Source organism: Corvus hawaiiensis, chromosome 7 (genome assembly GCF_020740725.1).
Source record: "Corvus hawaiiensis isolate bCorHaw1 chromosome 7, bCorHaw1.pri.cur, whole genome shotgun sequence".
Classification (NCBI taxonomy): Eukaryota; Metazoa; Chordata; class Aves; order Passeriformes; family Corvidae; genus Corvus; species Corvus hawaiiensis.
The window spans coordinates 24,594,399-24,615,720 of record NC_063219.1 but is presented as its reverse complement, the minus strand read 5'-3'; the positions used below and the strand labels follow the sequence as shown (position 1 = coordinate 24,615,720).

At 62.4% G+C, this 21,322-nt stretch overlaps 1 protein-coding gene across 6 annotated transcripts in view; it reads left to right on the top strand.

The window, feature by feature from the left end:
• Nucleotides 1-21,207, top strand: part of SPEG (striated muscle enriched protein kinase) — a 39,044-nt gene extending 17,837 nt beyond the window's left edge. For all 6 annotated transcript variants that reach the window (XM_048308721.1, XM_048308720.1, XM_048308722.1 and 3 more), the window contains 36 exons: nucleotides 332-514; nucleotides 2,176-2,387; nucleotides 2,658-2,746; nucleotides 2,944-3,125; nucleotides 5,217-5,477; nucleotides 6,746-6,904; nucleotides 7,045-7,234; nucleotides 7,387-7,616; nucleotides 7,795-7,914; nucleotides 8,319-8,423; nucleotides 8,535-8,741; nucleotides 8,867-8,990; nucleotides 9,386-9,558; nucleotides 10,343-10,455; nucleotides 10,640-10,808; nucleotides 10,891-10,984; nucleotides 11,333-11,533; nucleotides 11,682-11,742; nucleotides 11,943-12,020; nucleotides 12,170-12,342; nucleotides 12,448-12,474; nucleotides 12,789-12,941; nucleotides 13,161-13,203; nucleotides 13,298-13,366; nucleotides 13,497-15,690; nucleotides 15,816-15,968; nucleotides 16,047-16,163; nucleotides 16,244-16,411; nucleotides 16,666-16,788; nucleotides 16,977-17,141; nucleotides 17,324-17,984; nucleotides 18,072-18,311; nucleotides 18,384-18,607; nucleotides 19,112-19,187; nucleotides 19,437-19,586; nucleotides 19,870-21,207. In XM_048308721.1, coding sequence (XP_048164678.1) covers nucleotides 332-514; nucleotides 2,176-2,387; nucleotides 2,658-2,746; nucleotides 2,944-3,125; nucleotides 5,217-5,477; nucleotides 6,746-6,904; nucleotides 7,045-7,234; nucleotides 7,387-7,616; nucleotides 7,795-7,914; nucleotides 8,319-8,423; nucleotides 8,535-8,741; nucleotides 8,867-8,990; nucleotides 9,386-9,558; nucleotides 10,343-10,455; nucleotides 10,640-10,808; nucleotides 10,891-10,984; nucleotides 11,333-11,533; nucleotides 11,682-11,742; nucleotides 11,943-12,020; nucleotides 12,170-12,342; nucleotides 12,448-12,474; nucleotides 12,789-12,941; nucleotides 13,161-13,203; nucleotides 13,298-13,366; nucleotides 13,497-15,690; nucleotides 15,816-15,968; nucleotides 16,047-16,163; nucleotides 16,244-16,411; nucleotides 16,666-16,788; nucleotides 16,977-17,141; nucleotides 17,324-17,984; nucleotides 18,072-18,311; nucleotides 18,384-18,607; nucleotides 19,112-19,187; nucleotides 19,437-19,586; nucleotides 19,870-20,077 — 7,895 coding nt within the window. In that variant the 3' untranslated portion in view covers nucleotides 20,078-21,207. The remainder of the gene's footprint in view (nucleotides 1-331; nucleotides 515-2,175; nucleotides 2,388-2,657; nucleotides 2,747-2,943; nucleotides 3,126-5,216; nucleotides 5,478-6,745; nucleotides 6,905-7,044; nucleotides 7,235-7,386; nucleotides 7,617-7,794; nucleotides 7,915-8,318; nucleotides 8,424-8,534; nucleotides 8,742-8,866; nucleotides 8,991-9,385; nucleotides 9,559-10,342; nucleotides 10,456-10,639; nucleotides 10,809-10,890; nucleotides 10,985-11,332; nucleotides 11,534-11,681; nucleotides 11,743-11,942; nucleotides 12,021-12,169; nucleotides 12,343-12,447; nucleotides 12,475-12,788; nucleotides 12,942-13,160; nucleotides 13,204-13,297; nucleotides 13,367-13,496; nucleotides 15,691-15,815; nucleotides 15,969-16,046; nucleotides 16,164-16,243; nucleotides 16,412-16,665; nucleotides 16,789-16,976; nucleotides 17,142-17,323; nucleotides 17,985-18,071; nucleotides 18,312-18,383; nucleotides 18,608-19,111; nucleotides 19,188-19,436; nucleotides 19,587-19,869) is intronic.
• The last annotated feature ends 115 nt before the right edge of the window (nucleotides 21,208-21,322 follow it).

Sequence of the window (21,322 nt, the reverse complement as noted above, 5' to 3'; positions counted from 1 at the left end):
GCTTAGGGCTGATGGCCTCCGGCCACGCTGTATCCAGGACGTGCGCGGGGGGCATCTGGGCATCCAGGGCCAGTCGCCAAAGCCAGGCAGAAGCCAAGCCGCTTTAATTCCCTCTTCCAGCCTCCACTGGAGGGCAGGAGGATGTCGGGAAGCAGATAGGGACCAGCCACAGTCTCTCCGTCAGGGGGGCGTGGGATGCCGGGGCTGCTCCCCACAGCAAACGGGTCCTCAGGCCAGGCAGGGGAGCACCTGGCCTCCTCGGGACCCTGCGCAGAGCCCCGGGAAGGCTCGGGCTCTCCTGCCCACGCGTGATCCCCGCCTCTGCCGGCAGTGTCCTGGAGGAAGGACGGGGTCCCGCTGCGGAGCAGCACGACGCGCCCCATCAAGGCGGAGGGCGAGCGCCACACGCTGCTGGTGCGGAGCGCCCGGGTGGCCGACGCCGGGCTGTACACTGTCACCGCGGCCAACGAGGTGGGGGCCACCTGCTGCAGTGCCATCCTCAGCGTGCGGCCCGGTGAGTGCCGCGGCCGGCGGATGGAGGAAGGCAGGGAGGGAAGGAGGGAGGCAGGCAGGGGGGGAGCGAGGGCTGGCGCCGCGGCAGGCTGGCTGCCAGCTCTGCCGCTGCTGTCACTGGGAAGAAACCGGCTTCCTTACCCTACAAGGCTCTGTCTGAACCAAAGCAGCTGACGTGCTCCCGGCAGCCACGGAAGGATCCTGCCGTGGGGGGAGCGGGGTCAGGCTGTGAGCATCCCCTGGCGCTCAGCAAGCAGCCCAGCGTCCGGCCTCCCCACACCTGCCCTGTGTCCCACTAGACATGGGGGTACTCCAGCCTGCCCTACAACCCACAGACCATGTAGGTACCCCTGGCCTCAGCCTGCAAACCATGTGGGTACTCCTACCTCCAACATGTGAACCGTGGGGATATCCCAGCCTGCCCCCCAACCTGTAAATTGTGGGTGCATCCCTGCGCTCCACTCTGTTAGCCGCGGGGAGACCCCCGCCCCACAAACTGTTAGCTGTGGGGATACCCTGCCTGCCCACCAAGCTGCTAACCGGGGACAGCCCCAACTGACCCCCACGCTGGCCATGGGGATACCCAGCCCGCTGCAGCCCCAAAGCCCCCCCCCCCCCCCCCCCCCCCGCCATGCCAAGAGAGTGTCTCTGGGCAGCAGGCAAAGGTTCAGAGCTGCCCCGAGGGCTGGATGAACCCAAACCCTCCCCGCTCCGTGGTTAGGCGGGACTGCACACCCAGGGCCGGCCGGGCACAGCGGTGGGGGGCCGGGAAGGGCCCAGGCAGACCCCGGCCCGCCGCGGGCCCTCCCCCGCGCTGCTGGCCCAGCCCCGGGGGCCGGCCGGCGCTGGGGCGGGGAGGGCTCAGCGGGCCGGCGGCGCTGCGAGCTGGAGGCGGCCGGCACCGGCGGCGGCACCGGCGGCGGTTCGGCGCTGTGGCGTGGGTCGGCTCGCGGGGCTGCCGTGGCCCCGGTGAGTGCGGGGTGCTTCGGGGGGGTGCGGACAGGGGGAAGCCGGGCTCAGACTCCCAGCTCTCCGCTGGAGGCTGCCCGCGGGCATGACGGAGGCGCGGGGGCACAGCCCTCGCCCTGTACCGGGCAGGCCGCCCGCCTCCCCGGCGCAAAGCAGGGAGCTTGAGAGCGCTCCGGCGGCCGGGCTGAGGGGGCTGGAACCCCCGTGGTGGCCACTGGGCTCTGGCAGCACCCCGTGCCGCTCGCCGCTCCCCATCCCGCCCCGTGCCGGCCCCTGTATCCCGCACCCCGCGAGTCCCCCAGTCCGGCCCCCGATGGAGCGGACCGGCGGGCGGGCGGGCTGCGGGGGGAGCACAGCTGCCAATGTCACCTTCAGCCGTGCCGGCCCGGGCAGGGACAGCCATCCCGGGAATCCGGGCGGCTTAAGGATGGGAGCGCGGGCCGCTGCGTAAGAGCCACTTGAGCCCTGCTGTCGCCTTGCGGAATATCGCGTCCCCTTATCATCCCGCGGCGTGCTGCTCACCCCCTCCCCCGGCGCGGCCACGCACCCCTTCGCTGCCGGCCATTGCCGAGTCGGGATGTGCCGTGGGGTCAGTGTCCACCCCTGTAGTGCAGGGTAGTGGGAAGGCGTGCCCTGACCCGCCTGCCCGGCTCCGATTGCTGCCAGCTCCTTATCCAACCGCTTCTGTGCTAGCACCCGCTGTGGAGCGGCATGGGAACTTGCCCGCCACCGTCGGCCAGGCCAGCCCCATCACATCGGATGAGGAGTACCTGAGCCCCCTGGAAGAGTTTCCCGAGTCTGGCACCCCCCAGCACCGACCGGCCATGAAGCTGCAGCCAAGAGCCGAGCATGGGGCTGCTCACGGCTCCCCAGAGACCACCTTCAAGGCTGCACCCACCTTTGAGGTGAGAAACAACTCCCCCAGGACCTGGTAGAGGGGGTACAGTGCCCTGTGACTGCAGTGCTATGGTCCTCGGTGCCAGGAAGTGCTGGGTCAGGTCTTCCTACCCCTTGATCTGATGTGGCGTGCTCCCAGCACCTGGGCAGGCTCCACCGCACCAGCTTCCCTGGTATTCCTGTTGTGATAGGGGACACACAGCCCTGGGTGCAGTGGTGGGGGTGCATGGCCCTGTGTGCAGATGGTGCTTGCTGCTCTCTGACCCCTGTTTCCCCAGGTATCCTTGTCGGACCAGTCGGTGCTGGAGGGGCAGGATGTTAGTATGAGTGTTCGTGTCCGTGGGGAGCCCAAGCCCATCATTTACTGGTGAGTCCTGCTTCTCTCTGGTGTCACAGCTGGGCAGAAAAGGAGGGAACAGGCACAGTGACCTCTCCATTTGGGGATGGTTAGCATGGAGCTCTCATCCTGAGCAAGGAGTGTTGGAGAGGGGTTTTTTTGGGGATAGCCAGGCTGGGTGTGCAGGGCCAGGTATGACCATGCTGCTCTGCCTCTGTCTGGAGCAGGCTGAGAAACAGGCAGCCAGTGAAGTATGGCCGCCGGCACCATGTGGAGGAGGCAGAGGGAGTGCGGGGGCTCTTCACGCTGCACATCCTGGCGGCAGAGCACACTGATACCGGCTTCTACACCTGCAAGGCTGTCAACGAGTATGGCACCAAGCAGTGCGAGGCCAAGCTGGAGGTCAGAGGTAAAACTCCCTAAGTATGTCACCCAAGAACCTGAGGCGCCAGCTGGCTCTAGTGCCCTGCATGAGCTGTGGGGAAGGGGCCACTGCAGCCCCCCCCCTTGGTGGTGTGACCTAAGAAGGGGACAAGCCAGCCCACCCTGTGGTGGCACAGGCGGGGAACAGGAAAGTGGAGCTGCGTGCCTCGGGCTGTCCACAGAGGCTGGCCCTGCAACAGAAGGCAGGCTGCCTTGCTGTCTTATCCAGATGTGCAGCCCTGGGTCCCACCTGTTGCCTGCTGTTCCAGAGCCCCACTGATCTGACCCAGACCCCACTGCTTCTCACAGCCCAGCTTTACACCATTCCCTCCACATACCCACTTATGGGGCCAAGTGCTGCCCCTGGCTGCCCAGAGAGGGCTTTTGGCCTTGAGGGCTCTGTAGGAAATGTCCTCATGTCCTGCAGCTTGCTCCCTCCTTGCCCCAGGCTGCCTGCAAGCTGTGTGCCAGGCACAGGGCAACTTGCAAGGGTCCCTCTCTGCCCATTTCCAGCAATGTCCCATACGCATGGGACTTGACTGTCCAGTCCCCTTTCCTTGCTATCGCTCCCCAGCCCTGCTGTGGTCCTCTGAAGACCCCAAAGTATGTGTGCAGTGTTGAGGGGGTGGGGGTGGGGGAGTTGGGACTGATAGCCAGGCTCTGCCTGGTATCCCCAAGGCCAGGGAAGGAGCCTGTGGGGATGAGTGATGCTGCCTCCCTCCTCTTGCCCTTTGCTGTGTGTGCCCTGCTCCCCCCAGCCCTCCCTGCTGATGGCTGCCTGAGCCCCCCTGGGCTGTGCCGATCCCACCCCGGCCTTGGCTGCACTGCTTGTACTCTGCCGGGATTATGCTCCCAGCCTACAGCAAAGCGCGGCGGCACGGGGGTGGGAGCGGAAGCCGTCCCAGTGTCCCACGACTGCCAGGAGCTGGGCTGCAGGGGTGATGGCCCAACCCCAGCCCCTCTTGGAGAGCTCAGCAGATGGCTCCGTGCCTTGTTGTCCACTTGCACCCCTCGTGCCGGCGCTGGCATGTGTGTCCGTGCCGGTCCCGTCGCTGCTGCACTAACCCTTCTGCTTGCTGACTGCGGTTTTTGTCTGTACGCAGGGGGAGTACGATAAGGGGGTGCATCTCTCAGAGCCGCAGCTGCGGGGCTCTTAGTTGGACACCTCTTAGGCAGTGGACCTCACCTTGTGTTATTACCTCCTTCTCCATCCGCCGCCTCGTCCTGGACGCACCGCGGGGACGCGCGGGCCCTCGACTGTGGGCAGGGGCTCGCCAGATGGCCGGGGCAGGCGTAACTGAGGCGGGGCGGGGGAAGCAGCAGGGGAGCAGCAGGCGCCCCCTCAGCCGGGCCAGGGTGCCCATATGATGCTGTCTTGTCTCTTGCTCCATCCGTTTGTCCCTGTCTGCGTGTTCTGCTGCCTCTCTCTTGCTGCCCACGGAAAGGGAGTGGGGAGCTAAGCCCACAGTTGCCGCTGTGCCGGCCAGGGCTGTAGGGAAGGGGCTGCAGTGCGGTGGCAGCTCTGTGACAGTCACCTTGGAGCATGGGAGACAGGAGACCCCAGGGACCCCACAGGGGAACACCCTGCCTGAGCTGCAGCGGGGAGGGAGAGCACTGGCCCCTTTGGCTTCACGGTGGCCACTCAGGTGCCAGCTTGGCCACCAAGAGATGTACGTTGTAGCCCCAGGGCTCGGGTCCGTCAGAAGCATCCCCTGGCTGTGGATCTCTTCTCCCCAGGGAGGGGGCTTGACGGGGGGGGGCGGGCTGCGTGGCCGTGACCCTTTTTTTTTGTAGCTCTAATAAAATCTGTTTGGTAAAGCGCTGTGTGGTGTGTTCCTGGCACGGACACCTCCCCTCACCCCCAGCCCCCTCCCTGGCTCAGCTCTGCTTTCCACATCTCGCCTCCCCTCCCACCCTTCCCTGCTGCACTCCCTGCCCGCTGCACCAGGCCCCCTCCCTGCATGAACCACTGCCCTGCACGTACTCCCTCTCCATTCCCGCTACCTCTCATGGTTGCTTTTCAGTTGCTGAGATGCGTCTCTCTCTTTCTTTCTCTCTCTCCCCCTTCCCCGGGCAGCTCGCCCCGAGTGCCAGTCCTTGGCCATCGTGGTTCCCCTGCAGGACTTGGTGGTCGGGGCGGGGGAGATGGCGGTCTTTGAGTGCATGGTGGCCGGCCCGCCAGACATGGACGTGGACTGGCTGTCCCGGGGCCGGCTGCTCCAGCCTGCCCTGCTCAAATGCAAGATGCATTTTGATGGGCGCAAGTGCAAGCTGCTGCTCACCTCTGTGCATGAAGACGACAGTGGAATCTACACCTGCAAGCTCAGCACTGCCAAAGGTAAGTGGCGGGCATGCAGGTCCCCCAGGGGTTGCTCACTCAGGGCTTGGCCCCAGGGGGGTGGATAGACCTCCCTGCTCTGGGCTCAAGGCTCTTCTCCCCAGGGATGTAGCTGTGAGTGCTGGAGGTGGGGGAGAGGGGGCTAGGCAGTGGTTGGTGCCCCAGGCACTAGGAAGATTTCTCAGGGAAACCTGGTGTGCATCAGTTCTTGGGTTCCAGCACCCTGAGCCCTGCAGCCCTGTCCCACCTCACTCCACTCAGCTCCTCTGCCAGCGTGCATGTGGCTCCCTGAAACATGGGAAGATGCATTTGCACCATGGCTGCACCAGGTGGAGGCAGGCTTGGGGTCCAGCTGTCCCTGTCCCCTGCCTCCAGAGCTTCTGGGCACCCAGCTCCAGTACTGACATGTCTGCTGGCTTGGGAGGTGGTGGAGAAATGGGCAGGGAGTCAGGGCTTCTCAACCTCTCCCACCAAATCCTCACTGGTTGCAGCTCAGCAAGAGTAGCATGGGCCTCTGTCCCATGGCTCTGACACGCTTGGGCCTGTGTATGCTGCCCACACAGAGCCCACTCTCCAGCTCACCTAGGCAGCAGGGTTGGGGGGGTTGCAGGACGAAGCGGCATTCCCTGCACCCTGAGGCTGGTGCCTGTGCACCCCTCCATGAAGGATGCTGTATGCCTGTGGGGCTTTGAGGATAGCAACAGTTTGGGGCTCAGGGATGTGAGGGTGTGCCTGAGAATAGTGTTGCCCATCATTGCCCAGGGTGGGTGACAACACCGTCATTGCAAACTGCTCTGTGCTGGAAATCCCCCAGCACAGCACTCCACACCTGGAGCATCCAGCCTGCACCTGTCCTCATGCTGCTCCTTGGATGCTGCATGTGGTGGCACTACCTGCTTAAGCATCACTGCCTGTCCTCAAGGGGATAGGCCAGCTGTGCTCCCCTGCCCTATGGGGAGGACAGGGCATCCTCCCACCCCACCTTGCTGCTGGCACCTGTTCTGCTGTGGAAAGAGGAAAGAGGTGCCTGCTGCCATCAGAGCCCCAACCCTGGGCATGGGGACCTTGCACACATTTGTACTCCCCCACCCTGCACAGGGATAGAGCCTGGAACCCCACACACCTGGGCTCAGGCCCCACCATGTATGGGGCATGCTCACCCACAGCTACAGTGGTTGCTGGGTTGCAACCGGGGGGAGTCACAGGCTGCCTCCTGCCCTGCACAGGCATGAGCTGTGGGGGCTCACCAGTGCCTGCTCTCCTTGCAGATGAGCTGACCTGCAGTGCCCGGCTGACAGTGCAGCCCTCTATGCAGCCGCTCTTCACCCGCAAGTTGGAGGATGTGGACGTGGTGGAAGGGCGGACAGCGCGTTTTGTCTGCATGATCAGTGGGAGTCCCCCTCCGACGGTTACCTGGACTCACTTTGGTAACCCCCAAGCCCAGAGAGCTTGCCAAGGGCCCTGCAGGGCGACCCCTCCTCATCTCCTTGGGGGCTGCACCCAAAGGCTGCACCTGGCTGGGACTGGAGGAGATGCTACTACTGATGCTGTGTCTGTCTCTGTGCAGGCCGGCCAGTGCAGGAGGGGGAGAACGTGCGGATTCAGCAGGATGGAGGGCTGCACTCATTGGTCATCGTGCACGTGGGCAGTGAAGATGAAGGGCAGTACAAGGCAACCGCCAGGAACACCCATGGCCATGTGGAGTGCTCTGCTGAGCTCTATGTGGAGGAGCCGCGGCCATCTGCAGCCTCCCAGATGTAAGAGTTGGACCATCAACTGGAATCTGCTTCCCCCTGCTTGCTCCCCTCTGGGACTTGGTATACAATAGGCTTATGCAAAGCCTAGGGCTGGGGCTGAGCTGGGGGCACCGCACCATGCTCCCATCATGAGCATGTGTGGGCTCTTGCAGCTCTAAGCTGGAGAAGATGCCATCCATCCCGGAGGAGCCAGAGCAGGTGGAGACAGAGGCAGAGTGCTTCACCATGCCCGATTTCCTGAAGCCACTGCACAACCTGGATGTGGTGGAGTCGAAGGAGGCCATGCTGGAGTGCCAGGTTGCCGGGATGCCCTACCCCTCCATCACCTGGTACCACAATGGCTCCCGAATTGACAGCACTGATGACCGCAAGATGATGCAATGTAGGACTCCTTGCTGCCCTCCCCACTCCCTGGGGTCCCTCTACACGGGGTGGGAGAAGGCGGAACACCCTTGGAGGAGCCATCACTCCCTAGACCTTTACATCCCAAGAGGGAGGAAGGGGAGCTCCATGCTGCTTAGTTGGTGGGGTCTTACCTGTGTCCCCCTGTTCTCCACCAGATAAAGACATCCATCGTCTGGTATTCACGGCTGTCAGACACGAACATGCTGGTGTCTACAAAAGCGTCATTGCCAACAAAGTGGGGAAGGCCACATGCTATGCACACCTCTATGTCACCGGTAAGCAGCAGCGGACACCACTTGGGATGTGCAGCCACTCACAGCCACCCTGCCAGGCTGTGCCCCAGGACTGTCGCAAGGTCCTAGGGGAATAGGTTCGATCACAGGGCAGTTCAGGTTGGAGGGGACTTCAGGAGGTCTCTAGTCCAACCAAAAAGTGGGGCCAGCAGAGCAGTTCTCATCTTGTGGGGTCAGGACTCATCCCTGGACCACTAGATCCTGCATGAAGCTTGCTGGCAGTGCCAGTCTCACAGAGGCTGGCAGGCTGAGCCCCTACCAGGAAACCAGAAAGAATTGCTGGCCTCATCCATCCCCTCAGCCAGTATCTCCCACAGCGTGAGGCAGATGCCCTGATGAGTTGGGGGAGTGGCCATGCTTACATCCTGGCCCACCTCTCCATGCAGATGTGGTGCCAACACCCCCAGACGGGCCCCCCACTGTGGCCTCAGTGACCGGCAGAGCCATCACGCTGACGTGGAACAAGCCCAAGTGGCTGGACACTGCCATAGGTGAGGGGGCAGGGTATGGGCAGGAAGATGGCAGGGGGTGGGCAATGCCATGATGGGGTGCATGGGGTAGCCCCATGCCAGGGGCTCTGCACTGACCCTCTCCCCTTGCAGACCCCAACTCGGTGACCTATGTGGTGCAAATGCAAGTGCTGGGCACGATGCAGTGGGTGGTGCTGGTGACCGGTGTGCGGGACACCACCTACACAGTGCACAGGCTGACCAAGGGTGCCCAGTACCTCTTCCGTGTCATCACTGCCACTCCCAAGACCAACAGCAAGCCTTCCCCACCTGTGGGGCCTGTGCAGCTCCTGGACCGGGGTGAGAAGGGCAGTGGGGAGGGAGTGGGCAGCTGGGGTCAAGGTCTCTGTCCCTTGTCAGGTGGTAAGCTGCCCAGGGCTGGGTGGCATGGAATGGGGAGAGATTGGTGACAATGCATTTGGCAGGTCCCTACCTGGAGGAGGCCCCAGTCATCCTGGACAAGCCAGATGTGGTATATGTGGTAGAAGGCCAGCCAGCCTCCATCACCATCACCATCAATCATGTGGAGGCCACCGTCACCTGGAAGAGGTAGGATGTGGCACTGTGCCTATTGCCTGCCCCGTGCCTAGCATCACCCCACAGGATGCATAAAGAAGGACTTCCACACCACCTCTTCATCTAGCCCACCGTGTGTGTGTGTGGGGCTCCTTCCCTGGGACTGGTCTGCAGGTGCACACAAGGGTGAAGTCCAGGGCTCTGAAGAGTTGGGGGGGCAGGTCATAGGGTGCTTTCTGTGGGGTATTAAGGGGAAAGAGCCATTGAGGAGGCAGAGCTAGCAACAGGGTGTGAGCACTTTGCAGGGGCTGCGGGGTGGGCCCCTGACTGTAGGTGAGGAGGTGGTCATGGGGCTGTGGGGTGTGATCTATCAATGGGGCAGTGGGTCTGCCCGTGGAGCTGTGATGTGACAGTTGGTCTGCCTGCAGGGGTGGGCAGGTGCTGGGGGAACTGGAGGGCACGTGTGAGATGATGATGCCAGACGATGACCAGCACTGCCTGCGGCTGCTGTGTGTGGGCCGGGGGGCTGTGGGGCTGCTGGCCTGTGAGGTGAGCAACTGCCACGGCACTGCCCACTGCACCCTCCGCCTCCGCCTGGCAGGTAGGTGCCCCTGCACTGGGGACTGTGTCCCTCTGCTGGAGGGTGGCATCACTCTATGGTGCTCCAAGCCCATGTCCCTTTGTTGGGGGGTGGCATCACTCTATGGTGCTCCAAGCCCATATGGTGGGGGGGAGCATTACCCTGGAGGGTGGCATTGCTCCGTGGTGCCCCATGCCCATGTGCCATGGGGGCACTGCCCCATAGCATGACACTCCTCCTCAGTGCTTCACACCCATATGTTGTGGGGATGCCGCTCTACAGGGTGGAAATCATGGGGATGAAAAACCAGGAACCATGCACTGGCACTGCTGCTGGGTGTCCCATACCCATGTCTGACCTGGGCAGCGGTGTCCCATGTGTCCCATGACTGTGCATGGTGTCCTTCAGCAATATGCCATGGGTGGCACTGCTGCAGGGTGTCATATCCCTGAGTATAATTGGGAGGCACTGCTCCCAGTGCCCTATAGCCATGAACCACAGGGGACACCTCCACAATGCCCCACAGTATCCCACATCCCTATGTAACATGCTCCATCCTGTGTGCTGTAAGTGACACTGCCCCACAGTGCCCCACTCCACTGGAGAACTGCCAAATGCTGCTGCAGACATGCCGTTGATGGTCTGCCCTGTAGAGGTGTCCCACTTCCATGTGCATTGGAGTGGCACTGCCCCATGTCACTTCATGCCCCTACCCCTACTTGCAGTGCCTTGCAGCTGTACACCCTGTGCCAGTGGCAGGGAGGTGACACTACGCCAAGGTGCCCCATGCCCCGTCTCTTGGCAGAGGCACCACGTTTTGAGTCCATCATGGAGGACATCGATGCCCAGGAAGGGGAGACACCGCGATTTGCTGTGGTGGTGGAGGGGAAACCGCTGCCGGCCATCATGTGGTACAAGGTGAGCTGGGAACCCCCAACCCCATCCTCAACCATATTCCCACCAGACCCGCACACTTCACTGCCTCGCCTGGGTTGCTGCACTGGTGATCAAGGATGTGTCCTATGCCCTATCCATGGGGTAAGGGTGGTGGGAATTGGTCAGGGATGAGACAGGACACCCCCAACATCCCTGCCACCCCCAGGATGGGGAGCTGCTGGAGGAGAGCAGCCACCTGAGCTTCGTATATGAGGATAGTGAGTGCTCGCTGGTGGTGCTGGGTGCTGCCGAGCCTGACAGTGGTGTCTACACCTGCACGGCCAAGAACCTGGCTGGGGAGGTCTCCTGCAAAGCAGAGCTGGTCGTGCGGGCAGGTATGGCTGATTGGCTCCCCAGCCCCTGAGGGCAGAGCCTACGTGTCTGGCTTGCCCCCTGCCACCCCTTTCCTTCTCCCAGCCCAGCCCACTGCTGATGCCACCATGGAGGAGGATGCACTGAACAAGGCACGACGCCTGACAGATTACTACGATGTGCATGAGGAGATTGGGAGGTAGGTGGCCACTGGCAAGATGGGGCCCTGCAGGGAGTGGGGTGCTGGAGCCAGCTGTTGGAGCTGGGGCTCCAACATGGGTGACTGAGCTCCATTATATGCCAGATCCTGGTGTGCTGGGGCTTCTCTCAGCTGTCAACGGATGCTCCTGTGCCAGCTTAGGGTGGGGAGCTGGGGTGGTCAGAGAAAAGCCAGACTTGGGGTCTCTCAGTGGATGGTCGCTGAGAGCTGTTGAGGCAGCAGGCAGCTCCCTGCAGAGTGGGTGCCTGTGCCAGCTGCTCAAGGAAGGGGGGTGTCTCCTGCTCACCCACCTTCTTATCCTCCCTTACCCCCACTGCTGAATTGCAGGGGGGCTTTCTCCTATCTGCGGAGGGTGACAGAAAAGAGCACCCGGCTGGACTTTGCTGCCAAGTTCATCCCTGGGAGGACCAAGGCCAAGCAGTCAGCACGGCGGGAGCTGCACATTCTCTCTCAGCTGGACCACGAGCGCATCGTCTTCTTCCATGATGCCTTTGAGAAGAAGAATGCTGTCATCGTGGTCATGGAGCTGTATCCTCTGGGCACTGCTCCATGAGTGCACAGCACAGGGGAGGAGGGGAGGCTTTTGGGGGGAATGGGTGGGCAGAGTGGGTGGAGAGGAGCTGGGTGTGGGGCACAATGGAGCATGGAATTTCTATGCTCCTTGACTGGGGCCCAGCTGCTCTGAAGAAGAGCTGCTGGACAGAATGGTGAGGAAGCCCTCAGTGTGCGAGTCGGAGGTGAGCGAACGCTGTGGGAGCGAAGTGATGTGGAAGGGAGCAATCCTGGGGCCAGTGGGGTCTGTCCCAGCCTAGAGATGTGTAGTGCTCACTGTATCAGGCTACTAAGGGGGCCACAGCCCGCATCCTCCTCTGCACAGGGCCAGTGTACAGCTGACCCATGCTTGGGGTGCCCACTCTCCTCACTTCAACTCTTGCAGGTCCGGTCGTACATGCGGCAGGTCCTGGAAGGGATCTGCTACCTGCACCAGCACAGTGTCCTGCACCTGGACATCAAAGTGAGTGCGGGTCTTTACAGACTCCTGCCCGGTGCCTCCTGCTCCTGGTGCACTGGATGGGGAGTGGTCCTGCTGACAGGGAACATTCATTCCCTGGGGAAAGCCCCTGCCTCCTGCCAAGCTTCCCTCTGCTCTGCACTGTCCTGTAGCCAGAAAACCTCCTGATAGCAGATTTGAGCAGCGAGCAGATCCGGATCTGTGACTTCGGCAACGCGCAAGAGCTGACATCTGAGGAGCCACAGTACTGCAAGTATGGCACCCCTGAGTTTGTGGGCCCTGAGATTGTCAACCAGACCCCTGTCTCCAGCGTCACTGACATCTGGTAAGGGTAGCCCTTGGGTGGTCGATGAGCTCCCTGCTATGCCAGGAGAGACTGGGCACCCTGGAGGGCTTGTGATGTGCAGTAACTGTGCTCTCCTCTCTGCAGGCCTGTGGGGGTTATCGCATACCTCTGGTAAGTGCCCTGGTGTGTCTTCACAGGAGGGACACTCTTTCCATCCCCTCACCAGTTCCAGAGCTGAGGCTGTGACCATGCACATGACTCCTTACAGACTCAGCCTCCTTCCCAGCTGCTCCTACCTCTGCCCTCCCCATGGCGGCAGGGCTGAGGTCTGAGGTCCTGTCCTCAGTCTCCTGTACTTGCCATGCTGTTTCCCATGGCCCCATGACCTCAAAGATGGGGTCTGGGGTCCTGTCCTCAGTTCCCTGTACTTGCCATGCTGTTTCCCATAGCCCCATGGCCCAGTGACAGTGTCTCCTCCTTGGCAGCCTGACAGGGATCTCCCCCTTTGTGGGGGAGAATGACAAGACAACACTGATGAACATCCGCAACTACAATGTGGCCTTTGAGGAGAGGATGTTCCAGGGGCTCACCCGGGAAGCCAAGGGCTTTGTCATCAAAGTGCTGGTCAATGACAAACTGTGAGTGCTGCAGGGTCCCCTTCCCCATCCCCTGCCCCTTCAGCATGAGCTTTGTGCTCAAGGGAGGGCAGGGATCCCTGTGCATTGGGGTGCCCAAGGGCAGGCTGGCTGCATGGCTCTGCCGGGGTGCATCATGGGCAGCCAGAATCTCCTGCCCTTCTTCCCCTGGCCAAAGCCCCTGAGCCTGGGTGGTTCTCACCCAATGGTGTCGGTTCACAGGAGACCCAATGCAGAACAGACCCTGGAGCATCCCTGGTTCAAGGTGAGCCTAGGCATGGACCCAACACCAAGAGGCCACGGGGTTCCCTGAGCCTGCTGCAGGCTCCCAGGGACACCACTGTCCCCTCACCCCACAGACGCTGGCCAAAGGGAAGGTCATCAGCACTGACCACCTCAAGCTCTTCATCTCCCGTCGGAAATGGCAGGTGAAGGCAGGGGCTGGGGAGGGAGAGGGCAGGTGGGATTGTGTCTTGGGCAGGATGGGGGGATGTGTAATGGCAGGATGATGCCATGCCATGCACCTGGGCCTGATCCAGCCCTCTCTGCCGGCTGCAGCGCTCACAGATCAGCTACAAGTGCAACATGGTGCTGCGGCCAATCCCAGAGCTACTGGAGGACACGTCCAACCACCTTTCCATCGCTGTGCCCCGGCACCTCAAGGAGTCACCAGCACTGTCATCCTCCTCGGACTCAGATGACCTGGATGAGCTGCCCTTCATCCCCATGCCTCACCAGGTGGAGTTCTCTGGCTCTCGCATGTCACTCAATGAGATCCCCACAGATGATGAGACCATTGGGACATCCGAAAGGCTGCAGCCGGAGGGGGATGTCTTGGCCATGGAGTGGCAGAGCCAGGGCACAGGGAAGCCAGGGGTGGCCCTGGGGAAGCGCCCAAGGGGTGCTGGGCCACGGCGACCATGCGCAGAGGTGGAGGCACCTGGCTCCTCTGATGAGGAAGCCCCTGAAGCCCAGAAGCGGCCAGAGTATCCTCGCAAAGCCATGAGGAAGGGTTCCAGCCTGGAGTCCCCAGGGAGTGCCCGTCGAGGAGAGCTGAAGAGGGGTGGCTCTGCTGACAGCGCCCTGCTGCTCCAACAGCTCTCGAGGACTGAGGAGGGGGCTGAGGTGGTCCGGGACCCCCGCCGGGCCCTGGCCAAGGCAGCCTCCATGGAGCTGCCAAGGCGGAAGGTGGCCTGGGGGGAGGACGATCATGCCCAGCGCCTGGAGCTGATGCGCCAGCGGCTGCTGCGGGGCAGCTCTGGGGACAGCAAGGTCAGCGGCCTGCGGGGTCCCCTCCTGGAGACCCTTGGGGTCAGTCCCGACAAGAAAGTCTCACGGTCGGCCTGGCTGGAGGCACCAGCGGTGCCGCGGCTGGTGCGGGCAGCCTCCAGTGAAGCCACCTCACCGCGCCTCCTCCCCACTGAGTGCCGGCTGCAGAAGAGCAGCTCCTTCAGCCATGGGGACGCTGAGCCTGTCGTCCGGCATCGACGCTCTGGTGCACCCCTGGAGATCCCAGTGGCCTGCCTGGAGGCCCAACGGCTCAAGGAGTCCCCCTCTCTCTCTGCCCTCTCTGATGCTCGGCCCACAGTGCCACCAGACACCCCAAGCACACCAACACCCTCTCCAGCAGATATCACTGTTCCCCAGGCCCCCCCTGCAAAGGCTGCCTCAGGGAGGAGGCGTATCCCTGAGGAACGTGGCCCGCCTGGGTCCAGCAAGGCTGCCACCACCACAGGGAAGAAGCCCATGGACAGGGGACAGGAAGAGAAGACACCCACCAAGGCTGCTGGACCCAGTGGGGAGGGGGCTGCCAGGACAGGAGCTCCCACCCCACCACAGCCCACAACCCTTGGCCCCCAAACCCACATAAAGTCTTCCTATGCCAAGATGATGCAAGCCATGGGAGCCATGCCAGGTGGGGAGCCAGCCACCGAGGAGCCCCCACCAACCACCAATGAGCCCCCACCAAATGTCAAGGAGACACCACCAGCCAGCCCTGCAAAGCCCCCTACACCAGCACCAGCATCAAGAAGGGAGGTGAAGCCCACCGGCTCCTCCAGCTCCCTGGTCATCCAGGACATCGATTCGGAGGAGGTCTTTGAGGCCAAGTTCAAGCGGGGCCGTGAATCATCCCTCACCCGGGGGCTGAAGCTCCTCACCCGCTCCCGCTCCGAGGATCGGCACCTGGCTGGCCCCCCAGTCTCTGACGAGGGCATCTACCGTCCTACACCAGCCGGCGTGCCCCTGGAGCTGCGCAAGGACCGGCCCACCGGGCTGGCAGCCAAGTCCAAGTCAGTGCAGGACCTGCATGAGGTGGAGAAGGATGGGGGCTTCTTCCGGAGGATGTCCATACTCCTCAAGCGGACCCCGCCTGCTGAGAGGAAGAAGAGCATGGGGGAGGACGGAGGCAGTGAGACCCCATCTGGTGGACGCCGCTTCTCCTGGAGCATGGCTCTGGCCAGCTCCAGGGAGCGGAGAGACTCAGAGAGCCTCAAGTCAGAGCCGGGGGGTGGTGGGGAGAGCGAGTCACCGGCGGTGGCCGTGCGGAGGAAAATCAGTGCCACAATGGAGCGGGTCTCGGCGCGGCTACGCAGCGTGTCGGATGAGCGGCCGGACGGCGAGGGACCCCGGGAACTCCGTCGCACCAGCTCCGAGGGTGAGAGCTTGCGACCAGGGCCCGCCCCCGCCCCCGCCCCCTCCTCTGAGTCCCTGCGCTCCGAGGTCAGCACAGGCTCCTCTGCCTCCGTCAAAGGTGAGCGATGAGGGGGGGATCCTGCGGGGGATTCCTGCTGGCAACCCATGGCCCAGTCGCTGTGGGCACGACAGGCGTGGCCGCCATGGCCTGGCCCCGCTCTCAGCTGCCCTGGGTGCCTACAGGTGGGGGTGACAGCCAGAAAAGGTCCCGCTGGGAGCGCTGGGGGCTCTCCCGGGGCAAGAAGGAGAAGATGGCCTCACAGCCCAGCATCCCCTCCAGCCTTCTGCAGGAGGAGGGACTCGCCGCCGGCCGGCCACACACACCCAGTGAATCGGGTAAGTGCAGCCGCAGGACGGGATGGTCGGTGCGGTGTGTATCCCCACCGCAGCCTAATCCCCCACGCTGCTTTCCAGATTTCCCCCCTATTTTCCACATCAAGCTGAAGGACCAGGTGCTGCTGGAGGGCGAGGCGCTGACCCTCTGTTGCCTTCCTGCTGGCAGCCCAGCCCCACGGATCCTCTGGATGAAAGGTGGGGGGCTGCTTGCACTGCCTCAGTGGGTGGGCTCTGGCAGGGCACTGTATCATCCCTCTCCTCTGCTCTCCCGACAGACAAGAGGTCCCTGCAGCCGGACAGTGGGCTGAACGTCGTCTCCTGCAAGGATGGACGTCAGATGCTCACCATCGCCAAGGTCTCCAGGAAGGATGCAGGGCTGTACGAGTGTGCAGCCGCCAACATCCTGGGCACAGCCATCAGCTCCTGCACGCTGGCTGTGGCACGTAAGGAGGCTGGGGAGACCTCAGGAGACAGAAAGAGCACAAGTTGGGCACATGGCTGGGGACGAGTTGGTGCAGGTCACTGGAGTACTGCTCTCTACATCTGCAAGAGACTGGGGCTTTTGAAAGAGGACAGGCTGGTTTTGCATGAGCATTTCCAGCATCTCTGAGCCCATGTGTTGTTATGCCCTCTCATTGCAGCAGCTCTGCCCTGCCCCTGGCTGGACACCCAGCCCACCCTGTCTGTACCCTTGCAGGGCTCCCTGGGCGGCCAGGCACCCCGGAGATCCCCCAGAAGTACAAGAACACGGTGCTGGTGCTGTGGAAGCCTGCTGAGAGCAAAGCCCCCTGCACCTACACACTGGAGCGCAGACTGGATGGTATGTGGTGCTGCCTCACATCGCCTGGGAGCCACAGCCAGGAATATGGGCTCACAGAGGGACACCTAGCCAGGACAAAAGTGCCAATGTCCTGGCTGTCCCCTGTGGCTTGGCAGAATCAAGGACAGGGGAGTGGGCTTCCCCTGTCCCTGGTCTGCCCTCGCCTTACCTTACTTCTGCTCTGGCAGGGGAGCATGAGTGGAAGATTGTCAGCACTGGCATCGCTGACTGTTACTTCAATGTGACTGAGCTACCTCCTGGGAGCACTGCCAAGTTTCGTGTGGCCTGTGTCAACAAGGCTGGCCAGGGACCCTACAGCAACCCCTCAGTAAAGGTGCATCTTGAGGCAGCAGGTGAGCAAGCCCTTTCCCATGGGCGTGGGGCAGCCATGGGGCCACCTGTGGCCTCTTGGGTGCTTTGGGGATCCTTGAGTCGCAGGGCATCTTCCCCCCAGGGCTTTGGGAAATGAGGTGCCACTTAGACTCCACTCCTAACTTACCCCCACCTGGCTCACACCTCTCTTTGCTCCCTGCAGATGCCCGAGCTGCCCCAGCCAAGGATGTTGCTGTCCCCATTCCTGAGAAGGTGGCCTCCAGCCGGTCAACCCAGACAGCCGAGGAGCAGCTGGAACCAGTGGCCACAGGGGCCCCTCCCACAACACCGCCACGCAAGCACAAGGGAGTGGTACAGAAGGCAGCTGGAGCAGAACAGGAGGGTGCCCTCCCAGGGGTCCTTCCACCCCCTGCACCCCATGAAGAGGGCATGCCACCAGATCCTGAGCTTCCACCCAACATCACTGTCTACATGCCCCCTGAGCTGATGTTCACCCCCCCTCAGACTGTTGCCTCTCCTCACACAGACACCCCCACTCATGGCTCCCCTATGCCCCCCATGGACACTTCTCCCCTGCCCCAGGCTCTGTCTCCTTCTAAGTCCCCCACCATTTCCCCAGTGTCAACCACGCCTAGCTCAGCCCCCACCCCAAACACCACACCTGCACGGAAGATGCCTCCCTACATGGTCACCTCCTTTATCTCCATGCCCCCCACATCACCCCCTGTGCTGGAACCCACCACCACTCCCCCATCCTCCAAAGAGCCCCCAGCTGCCAGTGAGGTCCGAGGGGGAAAAGACAGCACAGCACTGCGACAAGGTGTCCCCCAGAAGCCATATACCTTCTTGGATGAGAAAGCAAGGTGAGTAGCGGTGGGACAAGATGCTTTGCCAGGGGTGTTCTTGCAGCACCCCGCACCAGGGATGCTGAATCCTGCCCTATGCCGCAGAGGCCGTTTTGGGGTGATCCGGCTGTGCAAGGAGAATGCCACAGGGAAGCACTTCATGGCCAAGATTGTGCCCTACGAGGCAGAACGGAAGCAGAGTGTGCTGCAGGAGTATGAGATCCTCAAGGCGCTGCACCATGAGCGCATCATGGCCCTGCATGAGGCATACATCACCCCCCGCTACCTGGTGCTCATCTGCGAGAACTGTGCTGGCAAGGAGATTCTCTACAGTATTGTGGACAGGTACAGGCGGGCACAGGGCCACTGGGGACAGTTGCTGGTATGGGGCTGCCTGCTGATGCCACTTGCCCCCAGGTTTCGCTACTCGGAGGATGACGTGGTGAGCTACGTACTTCAGCTCCTGCAGGGCCTTGAGTACCTGCATGGCCGCCGCATTGTGCACCTCGACATCAAGCCAGACAACATCATCGTCTCAGGCACAAATGCCCTCAAGATCATCGATTTTGGCAGTGCCCAGACCTACAACCCCCTTGTGTTGAGGCAGCTGGGACGGCGTGCCGGCACCCTGGAGTACATGTGTGAGTGGGGCATCAGGGGTGCAGTGGCATGGGGAAGGGGACAGGGACAGAACTGGGGAATGCTTAGTCCCTAAAGGTGTGCATGTATGTCTATGCTCTGGGGGGCTTGGGAATGGAGAGGAACGGTGTTCTTGGGGAAGGTGGGAGGCCTTTGGGGTGCTGGGGGTGTCTGCTGAGAATTTCTATAGCATCACTGGGGTAAGTGGGAGAGTTTGGGTGTTGTGGGGCAGATGGGGTATCTTTGGACGTGCTGGGCTCTGTCAGGGTGCTGCAATGTCAGGGAGGGGTGCTGGAGGGTGCAATAGTGAAGTGCTGTGGGTGCTTGGCTGCTATGGGTGTTGGGGATACTGTGGATGCTGGGGGTGCTGGGGATGCTGGGGATCTGGGACTTCTGTGGGTGCTGGGGCAACTATGGATGCTGTGGATGCTGTGGGTGCTGGGGCTACAGCAGATGCTGGGGCTGGTGTCTCTGTGTATATGACAGACCTGCTCCCCTGCCCACAGCACCAGAGGTGGTGAAGGGGGACCCAGTGGGCTCCGCAGCAGATGTCTGGGGCGTTGGCGTCCTCACCTACATCATGTAAGAGAAGGGGTCGGGGGATGAGAACCTTGAAGTGTTGTCAGCCCCACTCAGGGCTCAGTGCCATGGAGAACACCAAATTGATGGTGGGCTGAGGGATGCTGTAGCCTGGCAGACCCTTCCCAGCTGGACATGAGGATGAAAACACCCTGGGCAGCTGCGGCTGTTCAAACCAGGGATGGGTGGGAAGGCGGACAGCAGTGCCCTCCCACTGCTGTCCCCTCAGCCCATCCACCCCCTCCACCACAGGCTCAGTGGGCGGTCACCATTCTTCGAACTGGACCCCATCGAGACGGAGAACCGCATCCTGGCAGGGCGCTTTGATGCCTTCAAGCTGTACCCCAACGTCTCGCAGACTGCTGCCCTCTTCATCCGGAAGGTCCTCACTGTCCACCCCTGGTGAGTGCCCAACCCAGTCAGGGAGGACACATGGCCCCAGACTGTGCCTATGACTGAGCCAGCTTCCTGCCACATGGGACCCCTCCAGATACCATCAGTGGGAACCTGGAGTCCATTCCTGCTTCTGGAGAGGTCTGGCATCTCCTGAGTCCAGAGCCCTGCTCTTGGAGAAGGCTGAGATCCCCAGCATCTTGCAGGGCAGGGGTGGTGGCTGGGTTTGGGGGGTGGAGCAGCAGTGGGCACCCCCAGGGCAGTCCCTGATACAGAGCTGGCTCTGCCCCAGGAGCCGCCCCACGGTGAAGGACTGCTTCGCCAATGCCTGGCTCCAGGACGCCTACCTGATGAAGCTGCGCCGCCAGACCCTGACTTTCACCACCAATCGCCTCAAGGAATTCCTGGTGGATCACCAGCGGCGCCGCGGCGAAGCTGTCACAAAGCACAAGGTCTTACTCCGCTCTTACCAGGGTGGCCAGCCACCAGGGCCACAGTAACTGGTGGCTTGGCCACGGCCATGAGGGGCCGGGGAGCCAGAGGAACATTCCATGGGGCACGGTACAGGGCGGCTGAAGAGGAGCCGGGACGCACCAGGATGAGTCCATGGACCTCATGTGCTGCTGTCAGGGATGATGGTGGCCAGCAGTGTCATTTTGGCAGTGCCGATGGAGAGGAGGGGCTGCTGCCGCCAGACCAGCAGTGGGGTCCGGCAGCAGGAGGGTGGTGGGAAGCCTTGCTGCAAGGAACAGAGAATGTGGCAGAGAGTCTGGGGGAGAATGGGATGCAGACAGCGGGACAAGGGAAGCCCCGGATGGGAGGGGGAGAGCTGGCAGTTTCCCGGCAAGCCCTGGCCACGCAGGTCCCATCAGCCGTGTGCCTTACACTGCAGCCTGCAGCTGCCCCTGGCCACGGTGTGGCAGTCCCTGTGCTCCCCCTGGTTTGCACACCAGCACCAGAAGACTGAGGTTGCTCCAGTGGTTCCTGCAGAGAGGGGCCTGCTCACAATCCCCTGCCAGCTGGCACAGCCCCAGTCCTTACAGCTGGGAGTGGGGGCTGCCAGCCCCCACCTTCCGCTCCTCCCAGCCCTGGTCCTGGCAAGTGGGCTTGTGGGTCCAGGACCAATGCCGGTGCCTTTCCTGGGGCTGTCGGCTGTGCCCCATGCCAGGGTGGGGGACTGGCAGGCACCCCGTTTTCACAGGGGGGGCACCCAGGTGCCACGCACACCTCCTGTGTCTGCTCAGGCCCATGCTGCTCATGCTCTGCCCACCCAGCTCCGGACCTTGCCCTGTACCCCACCACCAGCCTGCCTGCCTGTCCCCAGACCCCTCACACCTCCCACCTGACCCTGAGGTGCCTTGCCCTGCCCTGTGCCCCCTCCTCAGCCCTCCCTGGCTGGTGGCACAATGCGCAGTGCCCTGAGCAGGGGGACAGGAGTAGCGGCTGGGCACTCACCTTCCTCATGCTGCTGTAGTGATAGGGCTTTATTTATTGACTTTGCGGAGAAGGCGTCTGCTCATTCCTGTCCCCATCCCTGTCCCCTCCTCTCTGCCGGGCTCCGGAGTTGCCAATGTCCCCATGGTTTGGAGCAAGCAACATGCCAGAGCAGCAATAAAGACCCTGAGCAGCCCCTCGTTTCAGTGCCTTGCTGGGAGGGGATTGCATGAGTGTGAAGTGCAGCCCCTGGTATCTCGGGAGGGTCCTTGCCCCAAAACCTAGGGACCCGAGTCCAGAAAGGGTTCCAC